Raw genomic sequence first — 18,489 nt, 5'->3', positions numbered from 1 at the left:
ATATAAAACAACCAAAAGAAAAAAACAGCTATATGACCAAGTTTATCTACTAAAATCTTTTTTAAACCATCAATACCTTTAATATGTTTTAATTCTGTACGATGCTTGTAATTATAATTAGCAATTGGCCAGTTATATTCCAAAAATTCCCACTTATTAACAATAATTTTGTTAACTTCATTATTAATCTTTTCATCTATTTGTTGGTTATCTATTGTAATATATTTTTTATATTTAATTAAAATTCAATTTTTTTTATATTCAATTTTTAAAAATATAATAATTTTGTAAACATGAAGAATTTTTGTGAACCTTAAATATTTTACTGACCTTAGTTTAGATGAAAAACTTCAACTAGTAACCATCCTCCCTAGAAGTATGAAGTAAATTAATTATAAACAAATGTTGTGTAATGTTAATATGAAAGTTTTGCATACTTCCCTTTATAGAAAAGACAGTAACTCAATCAATGAAACCATAAAAAACAATTGTTATTATTTCAAAGGTAGATAAAACACAAAGCCCTGCCCATGAGAGGAACATCTTGTTGGGACGGTACCACCAAGGCCATCTGACAAATGCGATGTGTTAAGAAAAAACGCGCTACCCATGAGAGGAACATCTTGTTGGGGCGGTACTACCAGGGCCATCTGATGTGCATTACTCGGACTTCCGAAAGTAGGTCATAATATACACCCATGAGAGGAACATCTTATAAGGACGGTACCACCAAGGCCATCTGATGTGCATTACTAGTACTTTTCGAAAATCCTGATTATTATTGAAGAAAAAAACAAAAGTTTCATCAGGCACGTTAAGACTAAGGCATAAGCTCTGAGATTGAGAATATCTGAGTTATTATGTTATGTAAGATTTAATATCGTTGTAAGTAGGTGGAATGGAGGCTTTGTAAATGTACTAAGATGTTTGGTCATTTTTTTTTATATAGAGGTTTTACCCTCAAAATTCTTATTGTAAATGGTACAAAATGATGAAGAGGGGTTCTAAGGCCGCTAATATATAAACAACGGAAGAGAAAAAAAATTGCAATAAAAGAGAAAGATAAGAACTATTTATAATAAAAGAGTGTTGATATGTTCAATCGCTGAATTTGCAATCTTTTTTGGAAGAAAAGGAATGTCCTGGAAAATAAATTTCTAATAGGCACGCCATATATGTAAAAGAGTGTAAGAAATAATTAATAATAAATTTGTGTGTGAGAAGATTGAAGAAGCAGGATCTCCTGTAAAGAAGAAATGAAGAAAAGTCGAAGGACAGGATCATGAAACTATAATAATTCCATACTTGATATTTTGATGGACATAAGAAAAGAAAATGTATATTATTTTCTATGAGAGTTGGCATATACGTATTAAACTGAAAGGATGATTGAAAGCATGTGTTAAAGCTGATGTTGGTAATTTGTGATGATATATTCGAAAGAGTAAATTACGTACATAGTGATCTATAGGAGTTGACCAAAAAAATTCCAATTCTGAGGTAAAATTAGTGAAGTAGAAGTTTATTGTTTATGATTTTGTCAATATTTTTTTTGTAGACCATTGTTGAAGCATTATGTTGGATGTGGCTGTGGTGGTGAATGGTTGATAATTAATAAGTTCAAGTGAATGGTGATGATTAATTGTTTGTTGATGTGGTGGTTGATAAAAGTGTGTGAAGAAGGGAAAAAAGACATAATGGTTGTTGTTAAGGTCATCTTTGAGTCAGTTTTGAAGTGTAGGGTATTGGATGTAATTATGTTGCTGTTGATCACGTAATTGTAGTTGACCCAAGGTTGAATCATAAATAAAAAAAAATCTTGAACAATGCGTTTGGTGAAACCTGGACAGCGTGGTGGTCGATTTGAAGATATTTGATCATAGTGTGGGTATCTTGTTTTTGTGACGTGTTGATGAAAATAAATAGGGTGGATCCAGCAGTGATATATTTCTCATACACATGGCTCACACACCATCTTTTTTTGCTGGGTACTCTATCATGATTCTCATCCACCTGTTCAAGAAAAGTTGCTGCATTTTATATTGTTTATTACCCAAAAACCAACACGGATCTCTAATTCCTGCTTTACATATTTAACGACAATTTGTTTTGTGCTCATGAATTTAAGATCTTTTGATTTATTGTATTCTTTATATCATTCACTAGTGGAATCTTAGTTATAATCATGTATTATTGTTTATGGTCAAGGTATCTTTGGCAGCAAGGGTAGAGTTTAACTTTCCCTATTTTTTTTTTATCTTTCTCTATCTCTTCAATAAAAAAAACAACCCGTCTCGTATATTTTTATATTTATTTACTGGCTTATTTTTCTATATAACAGTATGGTCGATGTTGTTCCGGTACAATCACTCTCTAGTGGAGTTGATTTTTTTTCCAGGAATTTGATGAAGGTCAGAGCGATGTGGCGCATAGTAACTTTTAAACTATTCCTTTTGCTAATGTATTGCCTGTACAAACATCCCAGCGTCAAACATGACTGATAATAGTGAAAGACTCGAAGGTAATATAATGCTGCTCCTTCAATGAAATATTAAAAATAATAAGGACTAATATAATATACCAGCGATCTGTTCTCAATTGAGTCGTATGAAAGAGAATGGGCCAGTTCTGTTTCAGTCTGTTATAGATGCCATGGAAACTGAAATCGTTCAAAGCAGTCTTTATTTTTGGTGTGAATTTTGATTATAAGGCAATGTAGATCAAGGACATTCAAAATTGTGCCAACAATCTTGGAAATATGACTGGTAAATGCAAAAGATTGATGACAAGATAACTTCGGGCGAATAATACGCTACTAACACTATTTGCATAATATGGTTAGGATAACGCGAAGCCAACATGGAAGCGTATTGAAAACAAGCTCAATATTGAACGTCAAGACAACACATCAGCACCAGTAAAATCACGATCAACTCCGGCACCAGTAGCATCCTCTTCCTCCTCATCCCCTTCTTCTTCCTCGTCCTCTACTTGTCCAACTTTAAAAACCAAGCTTTCGACCATTGACCGTGACAAGGTATTGAAAGTGTATGATGCATTGATACGAGATGAAAACACATGCTGGGTGCTAAAGGCAACCAAACAACAAGCCACACTCGAAAAAAAGACACTATGGTTAGTCAAAAGAAAAATGCGTGAATTCGTTGCCACTCTTACCTACGTCCAGTAAGTATTGTTCATGGGAAATAAAAAAAACGAAATGAGTCACTAATTCATCTTCAGTCCTACTTTATCATTTATTCTTGACATGAGTGATTTGAATTGGGTCAATTATTTCAATAAGGAAGAGCTGGAGGAACTCAAGAGTAGTGGCCAGCCTATCCTTCGATGCATACACGACGAACTCAAACCAAAGTTCGAGCAGATTGAAAATTTGGTAAGTCTGTGTATGTGAACGGCAACACCACATGTATATTTCAATATTATTAACTTATTTCGGTTATCGTCGTGATAATATGTATATAGAAATCTGCTTTGGATGCTTATAACTTTAGACGACTCATTGATCATCATCCCATTGAACAACCTTTGCTTGCATGGCTTTCCCAGACGTTGATGTAAACGGCAACGTTTTTTACTCCTGGCACGCGTACACCTACTCAAAATATGTTGGAAAGTGATAAACTATATTATCTGTGGAGCTTATTGAGTACGATTCACCGTAATTCGGGCATTGAAGCATTGGGGTGAGTGTAAAATTTAATTTGGATGAAGCTGGTCAAAAGCAAAGAATCTTTGGATATTCAGTGCTGACAAAATTTTCATTTTCATTTTATTATTTAAAGAAAGGAAAAAACAAGTACCTTTCATGCTAAAATCTTAAATTCAAAACGCAAACTATCTGCTGTTGATGAGATTGAACGTGAAAAGATTGGTAGAAGACTTGATACAATTTATATTGGCAGGGGTATTGAATTGGGTGGATTAGAGGTAGGTCCTACGAAAGATAATACAAAAGAATTCGAAGATTCTATGTTGAAACTCCCATTTGTTTTCAAGGATATGTTGAGCGAAATCGTGAGCCGTCGTCCTTCACTCTTACATAAGGCTCATATCCTTGGTTACAACATAAATGGTATGTATGCAAAATAATAATAATAATAATAATAATAATAATAATAATAATAATAATAATAATAATAATAATAATAATAGTACAAGACTGATGAGAATATGTGCGCTAAAACAAATCAAATACAATAGGTGATGCTGTTCGTTTAATAGATGCAGATATTCCTGGTGGTCATATTGTAAGAATTCGACGAACAGATGAACTCGAGTACCCATCAGACAATGATGACTATGTTTTGAAGATGGTGTCATTGCTAGAACTAGCTTCGTATGGAAAAGCCATTATCGATGACACTTATTCTTTGTGCTGTCAAACCCGAGTCCCGCCATTGGCAACTGGTAATCTAAGTCTACTTTCTCCATCATTTGCTCCCAATACTGATAACCAAGGTCAATCCTCGAACGCCTCTAGTTCTGTCAAAAAATCGCGTAAAAATACAAATTAATTCCTTTCAGCATCCATTCCCTCCACCGCTGGACTGCTTTACTTTCACACATCCTATACACCCCACTACCTGAAGTTCTATGCATCATTTTCATTATTATCCATTTTCTATGATCATCTATGGTTGTTTTACTATTATCATATATGCCCTATCATTTTTATTATTATTACCATTTCCTCATCATTGTTATTTTACTATCATTTTTTATTATCATCATTTGTCTCATTACATTCTCTTATTACTCCCACATGAGTACATTACAAAATTAGCAAGAACAATTGTCTGATATTATCACAAAGCACTGACACCTAATACACAAGATTATAAATAAGCATATTCAATAAAAGGGAATGCCCTCTATTTTTTTTTGTTTGATCATCTCTATTTTACTATGTGTTGGTAGTCCATAATGGATGATTTTCATTTTGACTTCTGGGACAAAAAATATGTGTGTAAGAGTCATTGTAGCGTTGTTGCTATGGCTACGCCTAAATTTGCATGGTGTGGCTCAACTTCAAGCAATTTCGTTCAGATAGCTCAATTTGGATAACGTGGCCCATTTTCAAAATCGTAGCCCGTTTTAATTTTGTGTGGCCAAATTCAATTTCTAACGCTGTAATTAAAAAGTTCAAATGCTTGACACTATAGAAAATATAAATATTATATGAAAGCAGCATTTTTCTTTTTTCTTTTTCTTCACAACTTTACAATCAAAACTATACATCATGATACAATTTTTTTATGAAGATGGACAGGTAAATGCTGTTGATGAGAACCGCAGGCCTGAGCCAATGGATTACATTGTCGATTAAAACCTTTATGCATTAGAATTGCTTACATCACACACCGAGTATTTGTAGAAAGTAAATTCTATGAGCACAGTGCGTAATTTCATGAGGACAGAATGCAACTCATTATTGAAAAAAGCAGAGTTTCACTCTTTTAGGATGAACGTCATGATCGTCATGATCGTGTTCGAGAATGGGATGAAACAGATATGAATTTCTTGATGAATCAACATTCCATATAAATATGAAACGTACAAGAGCTTGGTCAACAGTGGGTACTACAAGAGCAAAAACTACCACGGTATTGGGAGCCATCTCTGTTTCAGGACTAGGTAAGAAAATAATCGTAAGTATAAAAGGTAAGTAAAATTTTTCTTTTCTCTATCTATAGGTAAATCATCAAAACTTTATGAAAATAATCTTCAAAATGGTCTTTATTTGACAGCTTAATGCAACATTCGCAAAGTTGCTTCTAAAAACAGGCGACATCAGTATCAAAAAATGCGACATTTGATTTCTAAGCAAACGACTTTGATTTTGAAACATGTGACATAAATTTTGCTGCCAAGCGACATTGATTTTTATTGGTTTGCGACATTGATTTCTACTGGCTGCGACATTACTTTTCAGCTAAGAATACCACCCCCGCCCGACCTCAACAGTCGAAAATTACGTGCTGCAGTTGCCGACCTTCAGGTCGTGATTGAAACCGCAAAGTAACCGCAAGCCTTCGGGTTTTAAATAAACAAGGAATCATTACTCATATTTCCCAATCATAGTCTCATCCCACATCAAAATAACCATGCTACATCACAACGAACAAACACTTATTGTAAAATATGAGAAAGCTACAGAAGCACTTATGCAAGAAGAAGGAGCGAGAAGTGACGAGGAAGCAAAGTTGATTGCAGAAGACAAGAACATTCAGTCAATCATTTGCGAACATGATGAGGTGGCTGTTCAACTGAACGCGCTTTTGAACGAAATGATCGTTTGAAGGCATTTCATTTGATGGACACCCCTTGCCCCAGTGATATATTTCTGCGGCCGTTACACTTACTACTGATGCCACCGACGGTAACAGAGAAGCTACGATGATGGGTGAAGTCCGCGCTTTGAACAAGGCAATGGAGAAGGAGTATCAGGAACGCCTTGCTCGTATTGCCGATAGGTACAACGCGCCTGTAGACGCTCTGAAGCACTTGAAACCACCATTCATTCGCAAAAATACTGGCGGTTTTCTGGCTTCAACATCTTTCAGAAACGCCCTTTTGATTCTGATGGTTAGTTTATTATCTTCTATCTCTTATGTACAACCAAGAACGCTGAACACCCTTTTATGACGTGAAACTATGTTTTAGAAAAAGCAGAATTGAAAATCAACAAAAGATCAATCGGAAACATCCAGGCGCGCAGAGGGGCAATTTGGAGGGAGATGGATGAAGGTGCCAGGAAACCGTATGAAGACAAGGCACAAAGTTGAATGGGGAGATGATTGGTACACAGAAGACCATGCGAGACAGGTACCATCGACTCATACCTGCTCTTGAGAAAATCTCACCATGCTGAGGGATGAATGTGGTGTAGAAAGCATTTGCTTTCTTGCACCAAGCAAAACGGACGGCGTCATCAAGCCTTATAGGGATGGCTATGGCTCTGGTAATACAACTTCTTAATGATATGTGAAGGAAACCATCTAATTGAAACCTTTACAGTGAAACTTTTTGCAACAGCGGAATACCGTCAAAAAAGTTGCAAAATCCGAGAACTGCAAATGTGATTATGTTACACAAGTGGGATCGATAAGCTGGCAATCACATCTTTCCTTATTTAGTTTAAAAGCTCTTAAATATAGAATACAATAGTGTATCTCTTTTGCTACTGGTTCGAGTCTCACTGTCTCTGAAGTTTGAGATTAATATACAATATATAAGGCTGAAGCGGGAAATTGCAGGTCCCGATTTCCAAGTTGCAATCTGCAAAAACTGAGGAATTTGCAATTTTACTAAGTGTTGAGCGGGAATCTGCTCAAAAAAGTTGCAATAAGTGGGGATCTGCAATAAACGGGGGTGCAAAAAGCGGGGGTTCACTGTAGTTGGCGGAGGCCATTTCTATAAGCTGATGTAGCATGGTGAAGTCGAACTTAGCAGCCGGTCGTTCATTGACGATTTCCAACATGAAATGATCACTTATAACCGAGGTACTTGGAAAACTGTATGACTTAAACCGCCACAATTCAGTACTTATGCTTTAGCTTATCAGCGCAAATAGCACACAATGCCGTTGATACGAATGTTGCCTCTGTTCCATCTTTCGCTACACCAAGTTCTTCTTCGACTACTACTGCCACTACCACTATTATTCCGTCTACCACCACCACCACTGCCACGAATCACAGTGTGCCTGCGCCATCTCTTGTTGCAGCTGCTGATAGATCTATCTCCAAAAAAAATCAGCATCGTAACGAGAAGATATGCGGGATACCATTTTGGTCATATAGTAAGTTTTATCGTATAAACAATACAGAGACATTTAATAATGTATCTATTATCTTGTAAAACCTTAGGGCAAGCCGTACAGCAATTTTACGGCGTTCATATCGATGACAATGCCCATATGCCCTGGAAGGATGAACGGATGTATGAGGATATTGTCATGGAAGGATGGCCGGATATTCCGCGCGATCATCCTTCTCGTTTGTCCGACATGCGAAATTTGAGCTTGCGGATGTTTGAACAACATTCGATTCGTGCTAGCACCAAGACAGCAACAACAGCAGCAGCAGGAATAAGGAAAATCCTTTTAAGATCGCTTAATATATATACTACATATTTACGACTGACAATCCGGATCAATAGGTTGCTTTGTCTATTGGTTTTACGTAGACGCCATGAAGGTTTTTGTGAGAGTATGGTATCACGGTAATACTTAGACTCCAATGTATGGCGTTTCTCTGGTAGGTTAAAATATATAATTAAGCGGTAAGCAATGATATAATAGCAGCTAGCGAAAAACTTATCTAGTGGAATATGAGTTATTATTTTTAGTTTGTATATGTCTCGAGTGACATACTTTAATACCACAATTGTACTTGCATCTTCTTCATAAAGGATATCTGAGGCTATATACGTCCTATCTATTTTGTGGGTTTATATTACTATATGATAAGTAAAACGAGCAAAGAGACCGGGGTATCATAGCTATCTATGGTTATGGTACACCTCAAATCTCTCATTGTTATAAGACATCGATATATTTCTGCTTGTCCTATGGGATTTAAAGCGGCTTCATTCCTGTGCGACATATTAACTACGACTGTCTCACCTTGCTCTTGTTGCTCCTGTATTTCTTTGTTTATTTTGGGCGGCTGTATATTGCTTTAGGGTTTAAGCTGTACATGCATAATAGGCAAAACAGCAACTTCGTAAAGACGAGCTCAAGGCGCTCTATAGAAGATTTAAGTATTTTCGCTGGTTGCGCCTAGAAGCAAAAGATTATTACTAGCTGTCTATGCTGACGGTACATAGAGTCAACGATTTATGTAGAAAGTTCGTACGCTTGATTTATAAAGTACATACATACTTTGCTCTCACACTCAAACGTCACACTATAACTTACCACATCATGCTGCTGCCCCCACTATCGAATAACTCAATTATTTGTTTATCATACAATACAAATGAACTATCTCCTATTGTCATCTATTGAGGTAAGCTCAAACTGTTTACGATAATCATTGTAATAGATTCCGATCTTTACTTAAAGATTTGTGAACTGCTTTACGAGCAAACGCTGCTCCATGCACAAGCACTGCTATAATCTGATTGACACACACTGCTGCAACAATAATTAGCAAGATGCAATCAGTTTGGGTTTTCCTCGTAAGATTATAGTCACTATGTACTGTATTACTGTATGTACTTTATAAATAGGTAAACAGTTTAGTTCTTTAGTATCTTTTTCATTTAACGTTACCTTTTTATCTTAACGAAAGGTTTATCTTCTATGATTTTCACAAGTAATAATTCCTAGTTGTTGATTCCCACACTTATCCTTTCTATTTTAACTTATAATTAAGCAGATCCATCAGTTTTATCCACTTTTACTAATATCTTCCTTCCTCGTTATCGGGATTTGTGATCTATATATAGCTATATCAAGCTTTAAGTAACACAACTTCCATGTTCGAAGATGAATCTAACAGTACTGGCCAGTTTCCGAACTATATAGTGCTAATTATAGATCCTTTATAATTTGCCTTTTATGAAAGACCAACTGGTGCCTCCCATTTCTGTACAAGAAATGTTACAGCAACAGTTCGTTCCATTTTCTCTACTGAAGAGAAAAAAGTTAGAGCACAACCAAGCTGATGGAAAAACGATGGTCTTTCTTATATGGACCTTACCTGGCACTTGGAAGTAAAAAGAGCAGCTGTTGCCTGTATTGTCTGTACGTGAGATCACTCCCAAAAGAACGAGAACTGTGTAAAATAAAAGACGACGCTAAACTCGTAAAACTCCTGTACTCATGTTAAACGAAATCGAATAAACAATACTGATCAAAATTATGGGCATTAATGCTTTAATCACCTTAAATAGTTCAGTTGGATAACTGGGCGCTCGACCCGTTAATGCCAGTATCTTTGGCCCACAGTTGCGAAGTAGCGACAGATAACACCTTTCCAGAAGAGATCTGTATCCTGAACTGTGACCCAACGGTTCGACCGTTTTAAACTGTGTATCTCATTCTGTACCGATAAGATTATTTCACAACCGAGATACACACAGTTTCTTCATTTTTTTAACGTGAAGAAAACATAGAACTTGCCAATGCTTTAATTGCCTATATAGGCCATTTGAGAAGATCAGTCACTGTACAGTATACACTATCGTCTTTACTATCAATAAATATTATTATATACTATCATATTGGGAATGGGCCCAGCCCCACACCCGTTTAGCAATACCTGTCAGGAATAAAACCAGCACCTTGACCAACCGTTTCTGCCTTAACGCGATACATTGGTCAAATTTAGAGCCCTAGAAACAAGTTGTTGCATTTACTCATACACAGCTGCATCAATGTGTCTGACTCGTTTATCTAAATGCAACTATAACAGATCCATCTGTTTGCGTTATGCAACTACAGCAGAACCATCCGTCTGAGTTGCGCATCTGTGACAGACCCGTCTGGCTGGGTTGCGCAACCACAGCAGAACCATCCGCCTGGTTTGTGCATCCATAACAGACCCATCTGGCTTGGTTGCTAGGCACCTGGCTTACGTTGAATATAATAGATAACTCCATCAATGATACAATCAGAAATGATCACTTACATTGTTTATCTTTGTCTGGGTCTGGTGAATACTTATAAAGAAGAAGAGATGGTCGTATTTTTAGCAGTACTTGAATAAGCTATCTAATAAGAAAAATGTTTAGCAATTATAGCTTGATAATACTGAGTATGCAATGAACGGGAACGGCTTTACTGTAGAGAAAGTATTGTTATTCATATATTCTTTAGATATATTTTTAAAGCTGTATATATTTATTTGCAGTTGGAAAAAGCTATACAGATGCATTTACTTAAATCTTGAGAAGAGTGTCGGGCAACTTAACCTTCTCATTTCAAGCTTCATTGATCATTCAAGTCAACAAACAAGGGTACGAACTAAAATTTTGAAAGTTGCTTTGCAGATTACTTTTAACGCTGACTCTTTACTTCCTCGTGAGATATGAAATATAGTGCCTTGTATTATCGTACAAAACCTATTATTACGTTATTATCTATTATGTTTGATAAATAAAAATAAAAATAATGCATTATGCTCATTCAACTATGTGGAAGAGAGAAATAGATAGTAGCCATAATATTAATTAGTTTGCACAATGGATGCACGCGATGTAGACAGACGGATCTGCAACCCACACGGATGGTTCAGTCAGAGTTGCGTAACCCAGCCAGACGGGTCTGTCACAGATGCGCAACTCAGCCAAACGGGTTCGTCACAGATGCGCAACCCAGACGAATTGTTCTACTGTGGTTGTGGGACCTAGGCTGTCCAACAGCCACATGCATCTTCGTCTTTACAGTAATTAGCCTGGCAGATTAGTTGCATAATATGATGCTGACAACGGTGGGTATATCGAAAACCACTTCGCCCTTTCGCCACTTACCGCAATGGATACTGTATTTTAACTGGGTGCTAATCAGGTTCTTTACCAGCTATAAAAGGCTATGATCATCGTGTAGGTTCATTCGGAGATGGCTCAAGAGTAGCAACAAAAAAAGCCTTTTTTTTTGTAGTGTATGTCCCTTACCCTTTTTCACCTGTAAAATCGTTTTGCTAAAAATAAACCATGCCCGAGTCTTCTGCGTATGTTTCTAGAAAACGGCACCGTAGTTATATCACATTTTTCATAGTATTAGCAAACTAACCATGACGCAGCGAAAATTACTCCTTTAACGACACCAGCTTCATTACTCCAACCCTTCCTCCGCCACCCCAGCAGGGTAGACCACGTCGCGCGTCCATGACCCCTGGAACGCCAACTTTGACATGGTACTCCGACAAAACTCGTCCCACCAAGTTTCCTTTGCAAAATTATTGCATCAAGCACTCCAAGCACTATGCTACTGAAGACGCCTTCAGAAAGCACATGACAAAGTGCCATGGAATGAAGCTTGAAAAAAAGCGTCCAGGTCCGCCATCAACAGTGTCAGCAAAGAGGCAAAGGCACACAAAATGGGAGAACTCAAAGAAGTATGCTCCCACTGACAAGGCCAGAAAGACGATACAACGACGAGATGCCGCTGCTTCAAAAATGTTCATGGAGCTGCTGGTGATGGGTGAATTCCAACGGCAACGAGCTTATTTAGAGCTACTCGATGCTGTTGAAGTTGCTATTGAGCGAATTGAATTCCATTGTACAATTCAAGAGTGTCAAAGCAAGATCGGATCCTCCTGGAAATATTGCGTCTACTCTTTGTGCGCAGCAGAAGGTCGCACTGTTTTGGATTCGACAAAGAACCAATTTTTCGACAACATTTTTATGCAAGAAGCAGAGAAGGAATACGATCAGCTCTCTGTGTCCGAGATCATGGATGTCGATGCTGCTGTCAGAGACGCTTTGAAAGCAACTTGCCCTCGATTTCTTGCTGACCATGGGCCTAAATTTAGAGCTTTCCGTTGGGTTGGAAACCCTTTTCTGTTGCGCTCAAGCCATAGCGACGAGAGCATTATCGATCTGGGGACGATCACCGACGATGAAGATGAAGAGAGGGGCCTCTTTAAGAAAAACGTCCCAAGACCCGACGAATGGAGGTTCCTTCTCGAAAACGATTTGGAACCAGTGCTGTTGCGCATTGAGTCCACCGGTATTAAAAAACTCAGAGGACGTCGATACGAAGAAGAATATGTAGGCGAGGAAGCAGCTCATAGCAGCTCTGAAGGTGGAAGCGGCCGTAGTAGTGTTAGTGAAGATGATCAACATGGAGTAGAGTACGAAGATTTTAATAATGATGTTTGCTCATGCTCACATAGACAATACTTGTTTGATGATCTACTCGGCAAATTATTAAGTTACATCATGATACAAATCCTTCCATCAAGGCTTTTCACATATCAAAAGGCAGCATTGATTTTAATAGCTTAATCCCTTACAATAATCAGCATTGAAGAAAGCATAACCGAAGTAGTAAACACATTGTTCACATTTATTTATCAAGTAAAAAAGGTGATGCATATAAGAAACTGACTTAGCTTTTCCCTTCATCGGTTGATCACCGAGCATATAGATTCTGGTAAAAAGAGCTGGCTAACCTAAGGATTCAGATTCCCTCTTGTATATCATATAGTAACCGTTAGCTAAGTTAGACTTTACATCCGTTGTCACAAATATGGCCGATTGTTAGATGCGATCCCCGATGAGTTTGATTGTGAAGAAAACCAACTAAATATAATGCTTGTTAGCATACATAGCACTTGAGCTTAATCATAGCACCATTGTTACATATCCATATTCTTGTTTATCGTAAGCAAATAGAAAAAAGGTTGCGAGTTGTGTTTACTGAGCGGACGAGGTTGGTGCATCTCAACCGGAATTCCGTCTCCAAATAGAGTTGGATCAACTTCCCATTCCTCGTCTTCAACTTCATCGGCTATCTTTGTAGGGTCTAGCACCTCCAATTTGTCTCCTCTTCTTCTTCTTCCAAGTCTTCTTCTTCCGTACCAGCAGCATTACGAAGCAGCGACAAGGATCCTGGGTTAGCCTCGGTAGAATCAAGAATTACGGCCAATTGTTTCGCTTGTTCTCTTTGCCAAGACTTGGCACGCTCCAACTTGCGTTTCCACATTTGGATCAAACCGATCTGGCCATAACACGCTTCCAAATTGTATGGCACAGTTACGGCTGCGTTGATAGCCATTTCGAGCTTATCAATAGCAGCTTGTCCATACTTTAACACAGAAGCGGCTTCGTCCTAATAGCGGTCCATAAATCTGTGCATTAACATTACCGGCAAATTAAGTCAAGCAAAATTTCCATACCTTCAAAAAAGCAAGTTCTTCGTTTGCTCTTTGCAAACCATGGAAAGCGTCGTATGGTGCGTTATCCTCAACGGTGCAAATGATGTTCATGCGAAAACGTAAATGACTGTCTTTTCGAAGTACTGCATTGATATCGTTACCATAATCTTCGAAGCCTGCATATAGCGTTAGTCATTTGTTAAAGTCGGTCATGCTGTATGATGCGAAGATATAACACGTACCAAAAACAGGTCCGGCATTGATCTTCGTGTTGTATGTTATGAGGCGCTTTTCAATTTGATTTCGCGCTGCTTGTCTTTGGCCTGCGAGATTCTGCGTCTGGTTGTGGCCTACAAAGACAATATCTCAGATGAGTTTGTCTTTACTCGATCGAGCTGATCAAAGATGTTACCATTGCCTTGGTGTTTGAAAGCTTGATTAATAATATCATAGATAGCAATAGCAACACGCAAATTCTCTATAGCTCTGCATGTTTGAGCAAATCTGCTGCTGCCATCTTTTTCGACGTTTCTTTTTTGGACTCGGCGACGTGTCTATCCATTTCTCTTCCATCTCTTTCATCGCTTCTTCATCATTGACATAACGCCGACTGTCTTAGAGCTTTCAGCGCATCTTCTTCAAGCTTGAGTGTGCGTACGTATCTGCGGCGGATGTATTGGCCTACAAGAGCAAACGTTCAGTGGATTTGCTGCAATTTGACATGTTGGTGCGATTGATATACCTAGATTGTCATCTTTTTGTTGGGCGTAAAAGTTCAGAGCAATCGTCAGCTTGAGTCGTCTGTTGAGAGACGACATATGTCGTGTCATAGACACAAATCCGTTGAGGAATGACCAAAGTCTCTCTAAATGTTCACCATCTTGCAGCCCAAAGCCGATCCTCAAACGAGGGTGAAAATGGATTTGGCATTCGGGATTATGCCCAGTTACATGAAAGATGCCGACAGCAATGTCAACATCCTTAATGCTGTGTAGACGATCGGTTCTCTGGTAATAAGAAATAAAAAAAGAGAGATATGTAACCGCTGATAGGTTTGCAGTGTATGGTATTTAAGAATCGAAGATTACCTGCAGAGCAGGACGAAGCTTGCAACCGACATCGTACATGATGCGGATGTTTGATCCGTAAAGGGGTAAGTCGATCACCTTCTGTAGACAGCTAAGCATGTACGTATATCTAGTATCATTTGACATCGGTTAAAGTAAGACCTGATACATTAAATGTATACTTCGAGAAACTCACTGTTCGCCTGGCGTATTCATATCGATGATGGCCACTGGATGACCATGACCACACGTACACGCGAATGCTCCTGTCTGGTCCAGATGGCTTGTTTTTACTCTCTTCTTTGAGTTGAGAGCTTGCCAAGTCTCACATCCGTCAGTTGCCTGGGAATTAAGGTTATTCAATATAAATGCACGCTCCATGTATGTCCTAAATATTCATACCGAGCTTTCATATTGAATTACTTGCTCCGGATTGACCCACGAGCGATCGACTTCCTCTTGGCCTTCAAAGGCGACTTCCTTCGGATCCTTTGTCTTAGCAAACCGACGTAGCGACTGGTCTCCATCTCCAGCTATGATCTTGGGACCAGACTAAAACAAACGCTCGACATGTTTAACTCCTTAATATAGAAAATTGTTTCACAGCACATAAATTAGAAACATACCGCATATCTGCATGCGGGACATGCGTCATCCAGGTCACACAGATCTCGATGCTTCTTCTCCAGATTGAGCATTAATCTCCCATAAATTGGGAGAGCTTCCGTCAGTCGTTGCTTGAACGATGCAGGTATCGGAAGCTAATAGAAAGTGTGTAATCACATTAAGTTCATCCTATTTACTTATCTTTCCATCTATTAAACTAATCATACCTTGAAGTGATACTCTGCTCGAGCCCATTCAGCGATTGCATGGATCGAGACACGGCAAATGTAATGCATGTTATGGAAACTGCGCATTTGTTCAATGTGAATGGCGTGCTGCGGATCGGATGGTGTCAAAGGAAAGAGATGACGACGCATCGTGACTACTGGCAACGAATGTTCGGGGCAAATCTTGCAGTAAGTGATCTTGTCAGGGCGAATCCCTAACACATATGTTGATCAATTGATGGTCTACTATCTAACTGTTTTTCCTTTTCTTATTCGTAAAGTTGAGGAACTGCTTCTATTCATACCACACTTATAGACAGTCGTGACGTAGGTCGACTTCTTCTCTTTGCACGCGCACGTCAAGAAAACGTCGTCGGTGGCCTTTAGTGACTGAGGTACTGGGACCTGGACACCATAGCCTTGGATATACGCCTCAGTGAGAAAAGGTAAGAGCTCGGCCCATTCCTTGGCACGTTCGTCGGTTCTCTTCCTTTCACGCATGACGAAAGGACTTTCAACGACATTGGCCCATTCATTTTCGTTGGTGTCAGAGGGTGTAATCTGAGCTCGCGAATTCGAAGCATTACGTCCGATCAAAGAGGTCGTGTGCGTAAGCTTTTTCGTCCCATACTTGTGGACTACTCCAAAAGTTCTTTTGCGTTTTTCACCGAGTTCAGGCATTTTATTGTTTGATAAGAGGAGAGGGATAATAAACTACTGACGGCAACTGCCACAAATGGCAAGCGTGCACAGGTGTATAATGTAGACCCCGCACTTGCGGTTGCGGTTGCGGTTACTTGTCGAGCTGTTCCTCGATAATACCGCAAGTAAAAATCCGACTATCCAAGTCGGCGGCTGGGTATGACTAGGACCACTTTTTGGAAACCCTGTATATATATATGTATGTGCAACAAATAGTGTATTATTAGCATGTCTGATGACATGTTGCCAGTCCAAGCTTGGTACATCTGTACCTTACGTTGGACTGTAATCCAATGGCTGATTTTTCTATAAAACATATACAGTGTACACCGTCGACATCCCTCTTGTCTTTATTACCTTGCGCCCTCTTTGTCGGTCAGTGATCATACTGGAGGTTATTTTACATCAAGAGCGGTGCCTAGAAACGAAAGTCTCTCGTACACAGGTACCACAGGCGAATAAAAATCTTGTGTGAATGGGCGGAGGAAAGTATATATCGCTATTCATTTTTCACTGCTAAATTCACGAAACGGCTTGTCGATCTAGAGGTAGCTCAGAGGAATGCATCATATTATGATCAATACTAGGGAATTTTGGTAGAAATAAGATGATATCTATTAATGTTACTCGGAGCAGGGATTAGAATGCCCAAAAAAAAGTTTATTCTGCAGCAGTAAAGATAGCGAGATATGAGTCGTAATTTAGGGTAGCCACTTGTACCTGTTTCTGTTGTTACTGCAGCAATTCCCAGCGTTACGTAAGTAATTATCTGGCCACAGTACACAAAAAATATCCGTTGACGAAACTCATCAGGATGGTGGTGTATCTTAGCTGTAAGCAACGAATTGCGTCTATACAATACAAAGCGTGTAAAAGTTATCAATCGTGATGCGATAAGAAGTTGCATGTCGGCATCTAAACAGGTATCACAAATATTAGTTACAGTATTAGAAAAGATCGACTTTGACCTGGTAAAACGATAAGCGAAAGTTTTCTGACAAGTAGGCTTTCTTATTCAAGACGCCTTTTGTCTGAACAACAAACGGAGGCTTAAATCAACAATGTCAATTAAACGGAAAAGAAACCCAGAAGAAAAGGACTAAATGATGTTCATGTGTTATTTTTTAGACGCTAAACCTAAATCAGAGAAGCTACAAGTAAGACCTGTCAAATGCGCAGCGTTTGGCCATTGCCAACCATTGTCCTCCTTGTCTGTGTGTATCATACGTGTGTGTACACATGAGCGTGTTTTGTGTGTGTTACTATATTTACTACAGCATTCTGCTTATTGTTTTTTTTCCGTTCCACTGCTAATGTATACACTCCGCCATCCCATCATTGTGTTTTTGGAAGTAGTTCTAGACAGACGATCTTTATCATCGACACACACCTCTTCCCTTTTTCTTTTCTTCTTTTTCTCTTTCTCCTCTCCTCCTCCTTCCTCTCCTCTCCTCTATAACTCTTTCTAACCAGTCATTCATTTATCGTAATATAGACATACCTATCCTTTCCTTATAATACACCTCTTTGATCATCATGGTCGGTTTCATCGAAAAACTAAAGAACCAGCTCGAAATGTGGCGAATTGAAAAGTACACCAAGCGGCGCACATTTTTGCCCGAGTACGATTCCAGAGGTACATTCTAGATAAAGGCCCTTTCCGACAAGCATCCATCTCGTTTTACCATCTATCACTGTTGTCAGTGTGCGATTGTGATAACTGATTATGAGTGCTTGTTCTGTTTTTCTAGACAAGGATTACTACGACCGCTGCTACAAAGATGGCGTTTACCATGCGACGGATGGAGTACCACAACCATCAACAACCGACAAACTTCGTCGCGCTCCATCTGTAGCCACTAGACGAGCCGGTACCTTACTTCGACGTCAAAGCAAGCGTCCTACCGCTCCTCCACGTTGTTCAGAAACATACAATGCAAACTACGAACGATGATAAGGAAAAATTTGATATTTACATACAACCTTACACACATTTAACAAGAGTGTTTTTCTTTTCTTGTCCTTCCAACAATT

The 18,489-nt window shown here is 38.7% G+C and overlaps 4 protein-coding genes across 4 annotated transcripts; 3 read left to right on the top strand and 1 right to left on the bottom strand.

Moving 5' to 3' along the window:
- Positions 1 to 3,807: 3,807 nt before the first annotated feature.
- Positions 3,808 to 4,113, top strand: BDB00DRAFT_774549 (uncharacterized protein; the record flags this gene model as incomplete). Its single annotated transcript, XM_053120170.1, has 1 exon — positions 3,808 to 4,113. A coding segment is annotated over one exon (306 nt), but the record flags the coding sequence as incomplete, so codon positions are not given.
- A 2,310-nt stretch (positions 4,114 to 6,423) lies between these two features.
- On the top strand, positions 6,424 to 10,058 carry BDB00DRAFT_878631 (uncharacterized protein; the record flags this gene model as incomplete). Its single annotated transcript, XM_053127758.1, has 5 exons — positions 6,424 to 6,609; positions 7,454 to 7,526; positions 7,589 to 7,786; positions 7,893 to 8,075; positions 9,925 to 10,058. The coding sequence occupies 5 exons, from the start codon at positions 6,424 to 6,426 to the stop codon at positions 10,056 to 10,058; spliced, it is 774 nt and encodes a 257-aa protein (XP_052973636.1).
- Positions 10,059 to 11,647: 1,589 nt separating this feature from the next.
- Positions 11,648 to 13,023, top strand: BDB00DRAFT_127392 (uncharacterized protein). Its single transcript, XM_053116175.1, has 2 exons — positions 11,648 to 11,702; positions 11,775 to 13,023. Exons 1-2 carry the CDS (start codon positions 11,686 to 11,688, stop codon positions 12,979 to 12,981), a joined length of 1,224 nt encoding a protein of 407 aa, XP_052973635.1. The 5' UTR covers positions 11,648 to 11,685; the 3' UTR covers positions 12,982 to 13,023.
- Positions 13,024 to 13,030: 7 nt separating this feature from the next.
- On the bottom strand, positions 13,031 to 15,677 carry BDB00DRAFT_854337 (uncharacterized protein). Its single transcript, XM_053125680.1, is given in 12 exon segments — positions 13,031 to 13,316; positions 13,328 to 13,807; positions 13,875 to 14,029; positions 14,096 to 14,203; positions 14,266 to 14,394; positions 14,454 to 14,534; positions 14,596 to 14,716; positions 14,942 to 15,050; positions 15,117 to 15,262; positions 15,323 to 15,415; positions 15,426 to 15,472; positions 15,547 to 15,677. The coding sequence occupies 11 exon segments, from the start codon at positions 15,566 to 15,568 to the stop codon at positions 13,502 to 13,504; spliced, it is 1,317 nt and encodes a 438-aa protein (XP_052973634.1). The 5' UTR covers positions 15,569 to 15,677; the 3' UTR covers positions 13,031 to 13,316; positions 13,328 to 13,501.
- Positions 15,678 to 18,489: the final 2,812 nt, after the last annotated feature.

Source organism: Zychaea mexicana (assembly GCF_025766255.1).
Source record: "Zychaea mexicana strain RSA 1403 chromosome Unknown BDB00scaffold_142, whole genome shotgun sequence".
NCBI classification, from domain to species: Eukaryota; Fungi; Mucoromycota; class Mucoromycetes; order Mucorales; family Lichtheimiaceae; genus Zychaea; species Zychaea mexicana.
The sequence above is the reverse complement of the archived record's forward strand: the minus strand, read 5'-3'. Positions and strand labels throughout refer to the sequence as shown.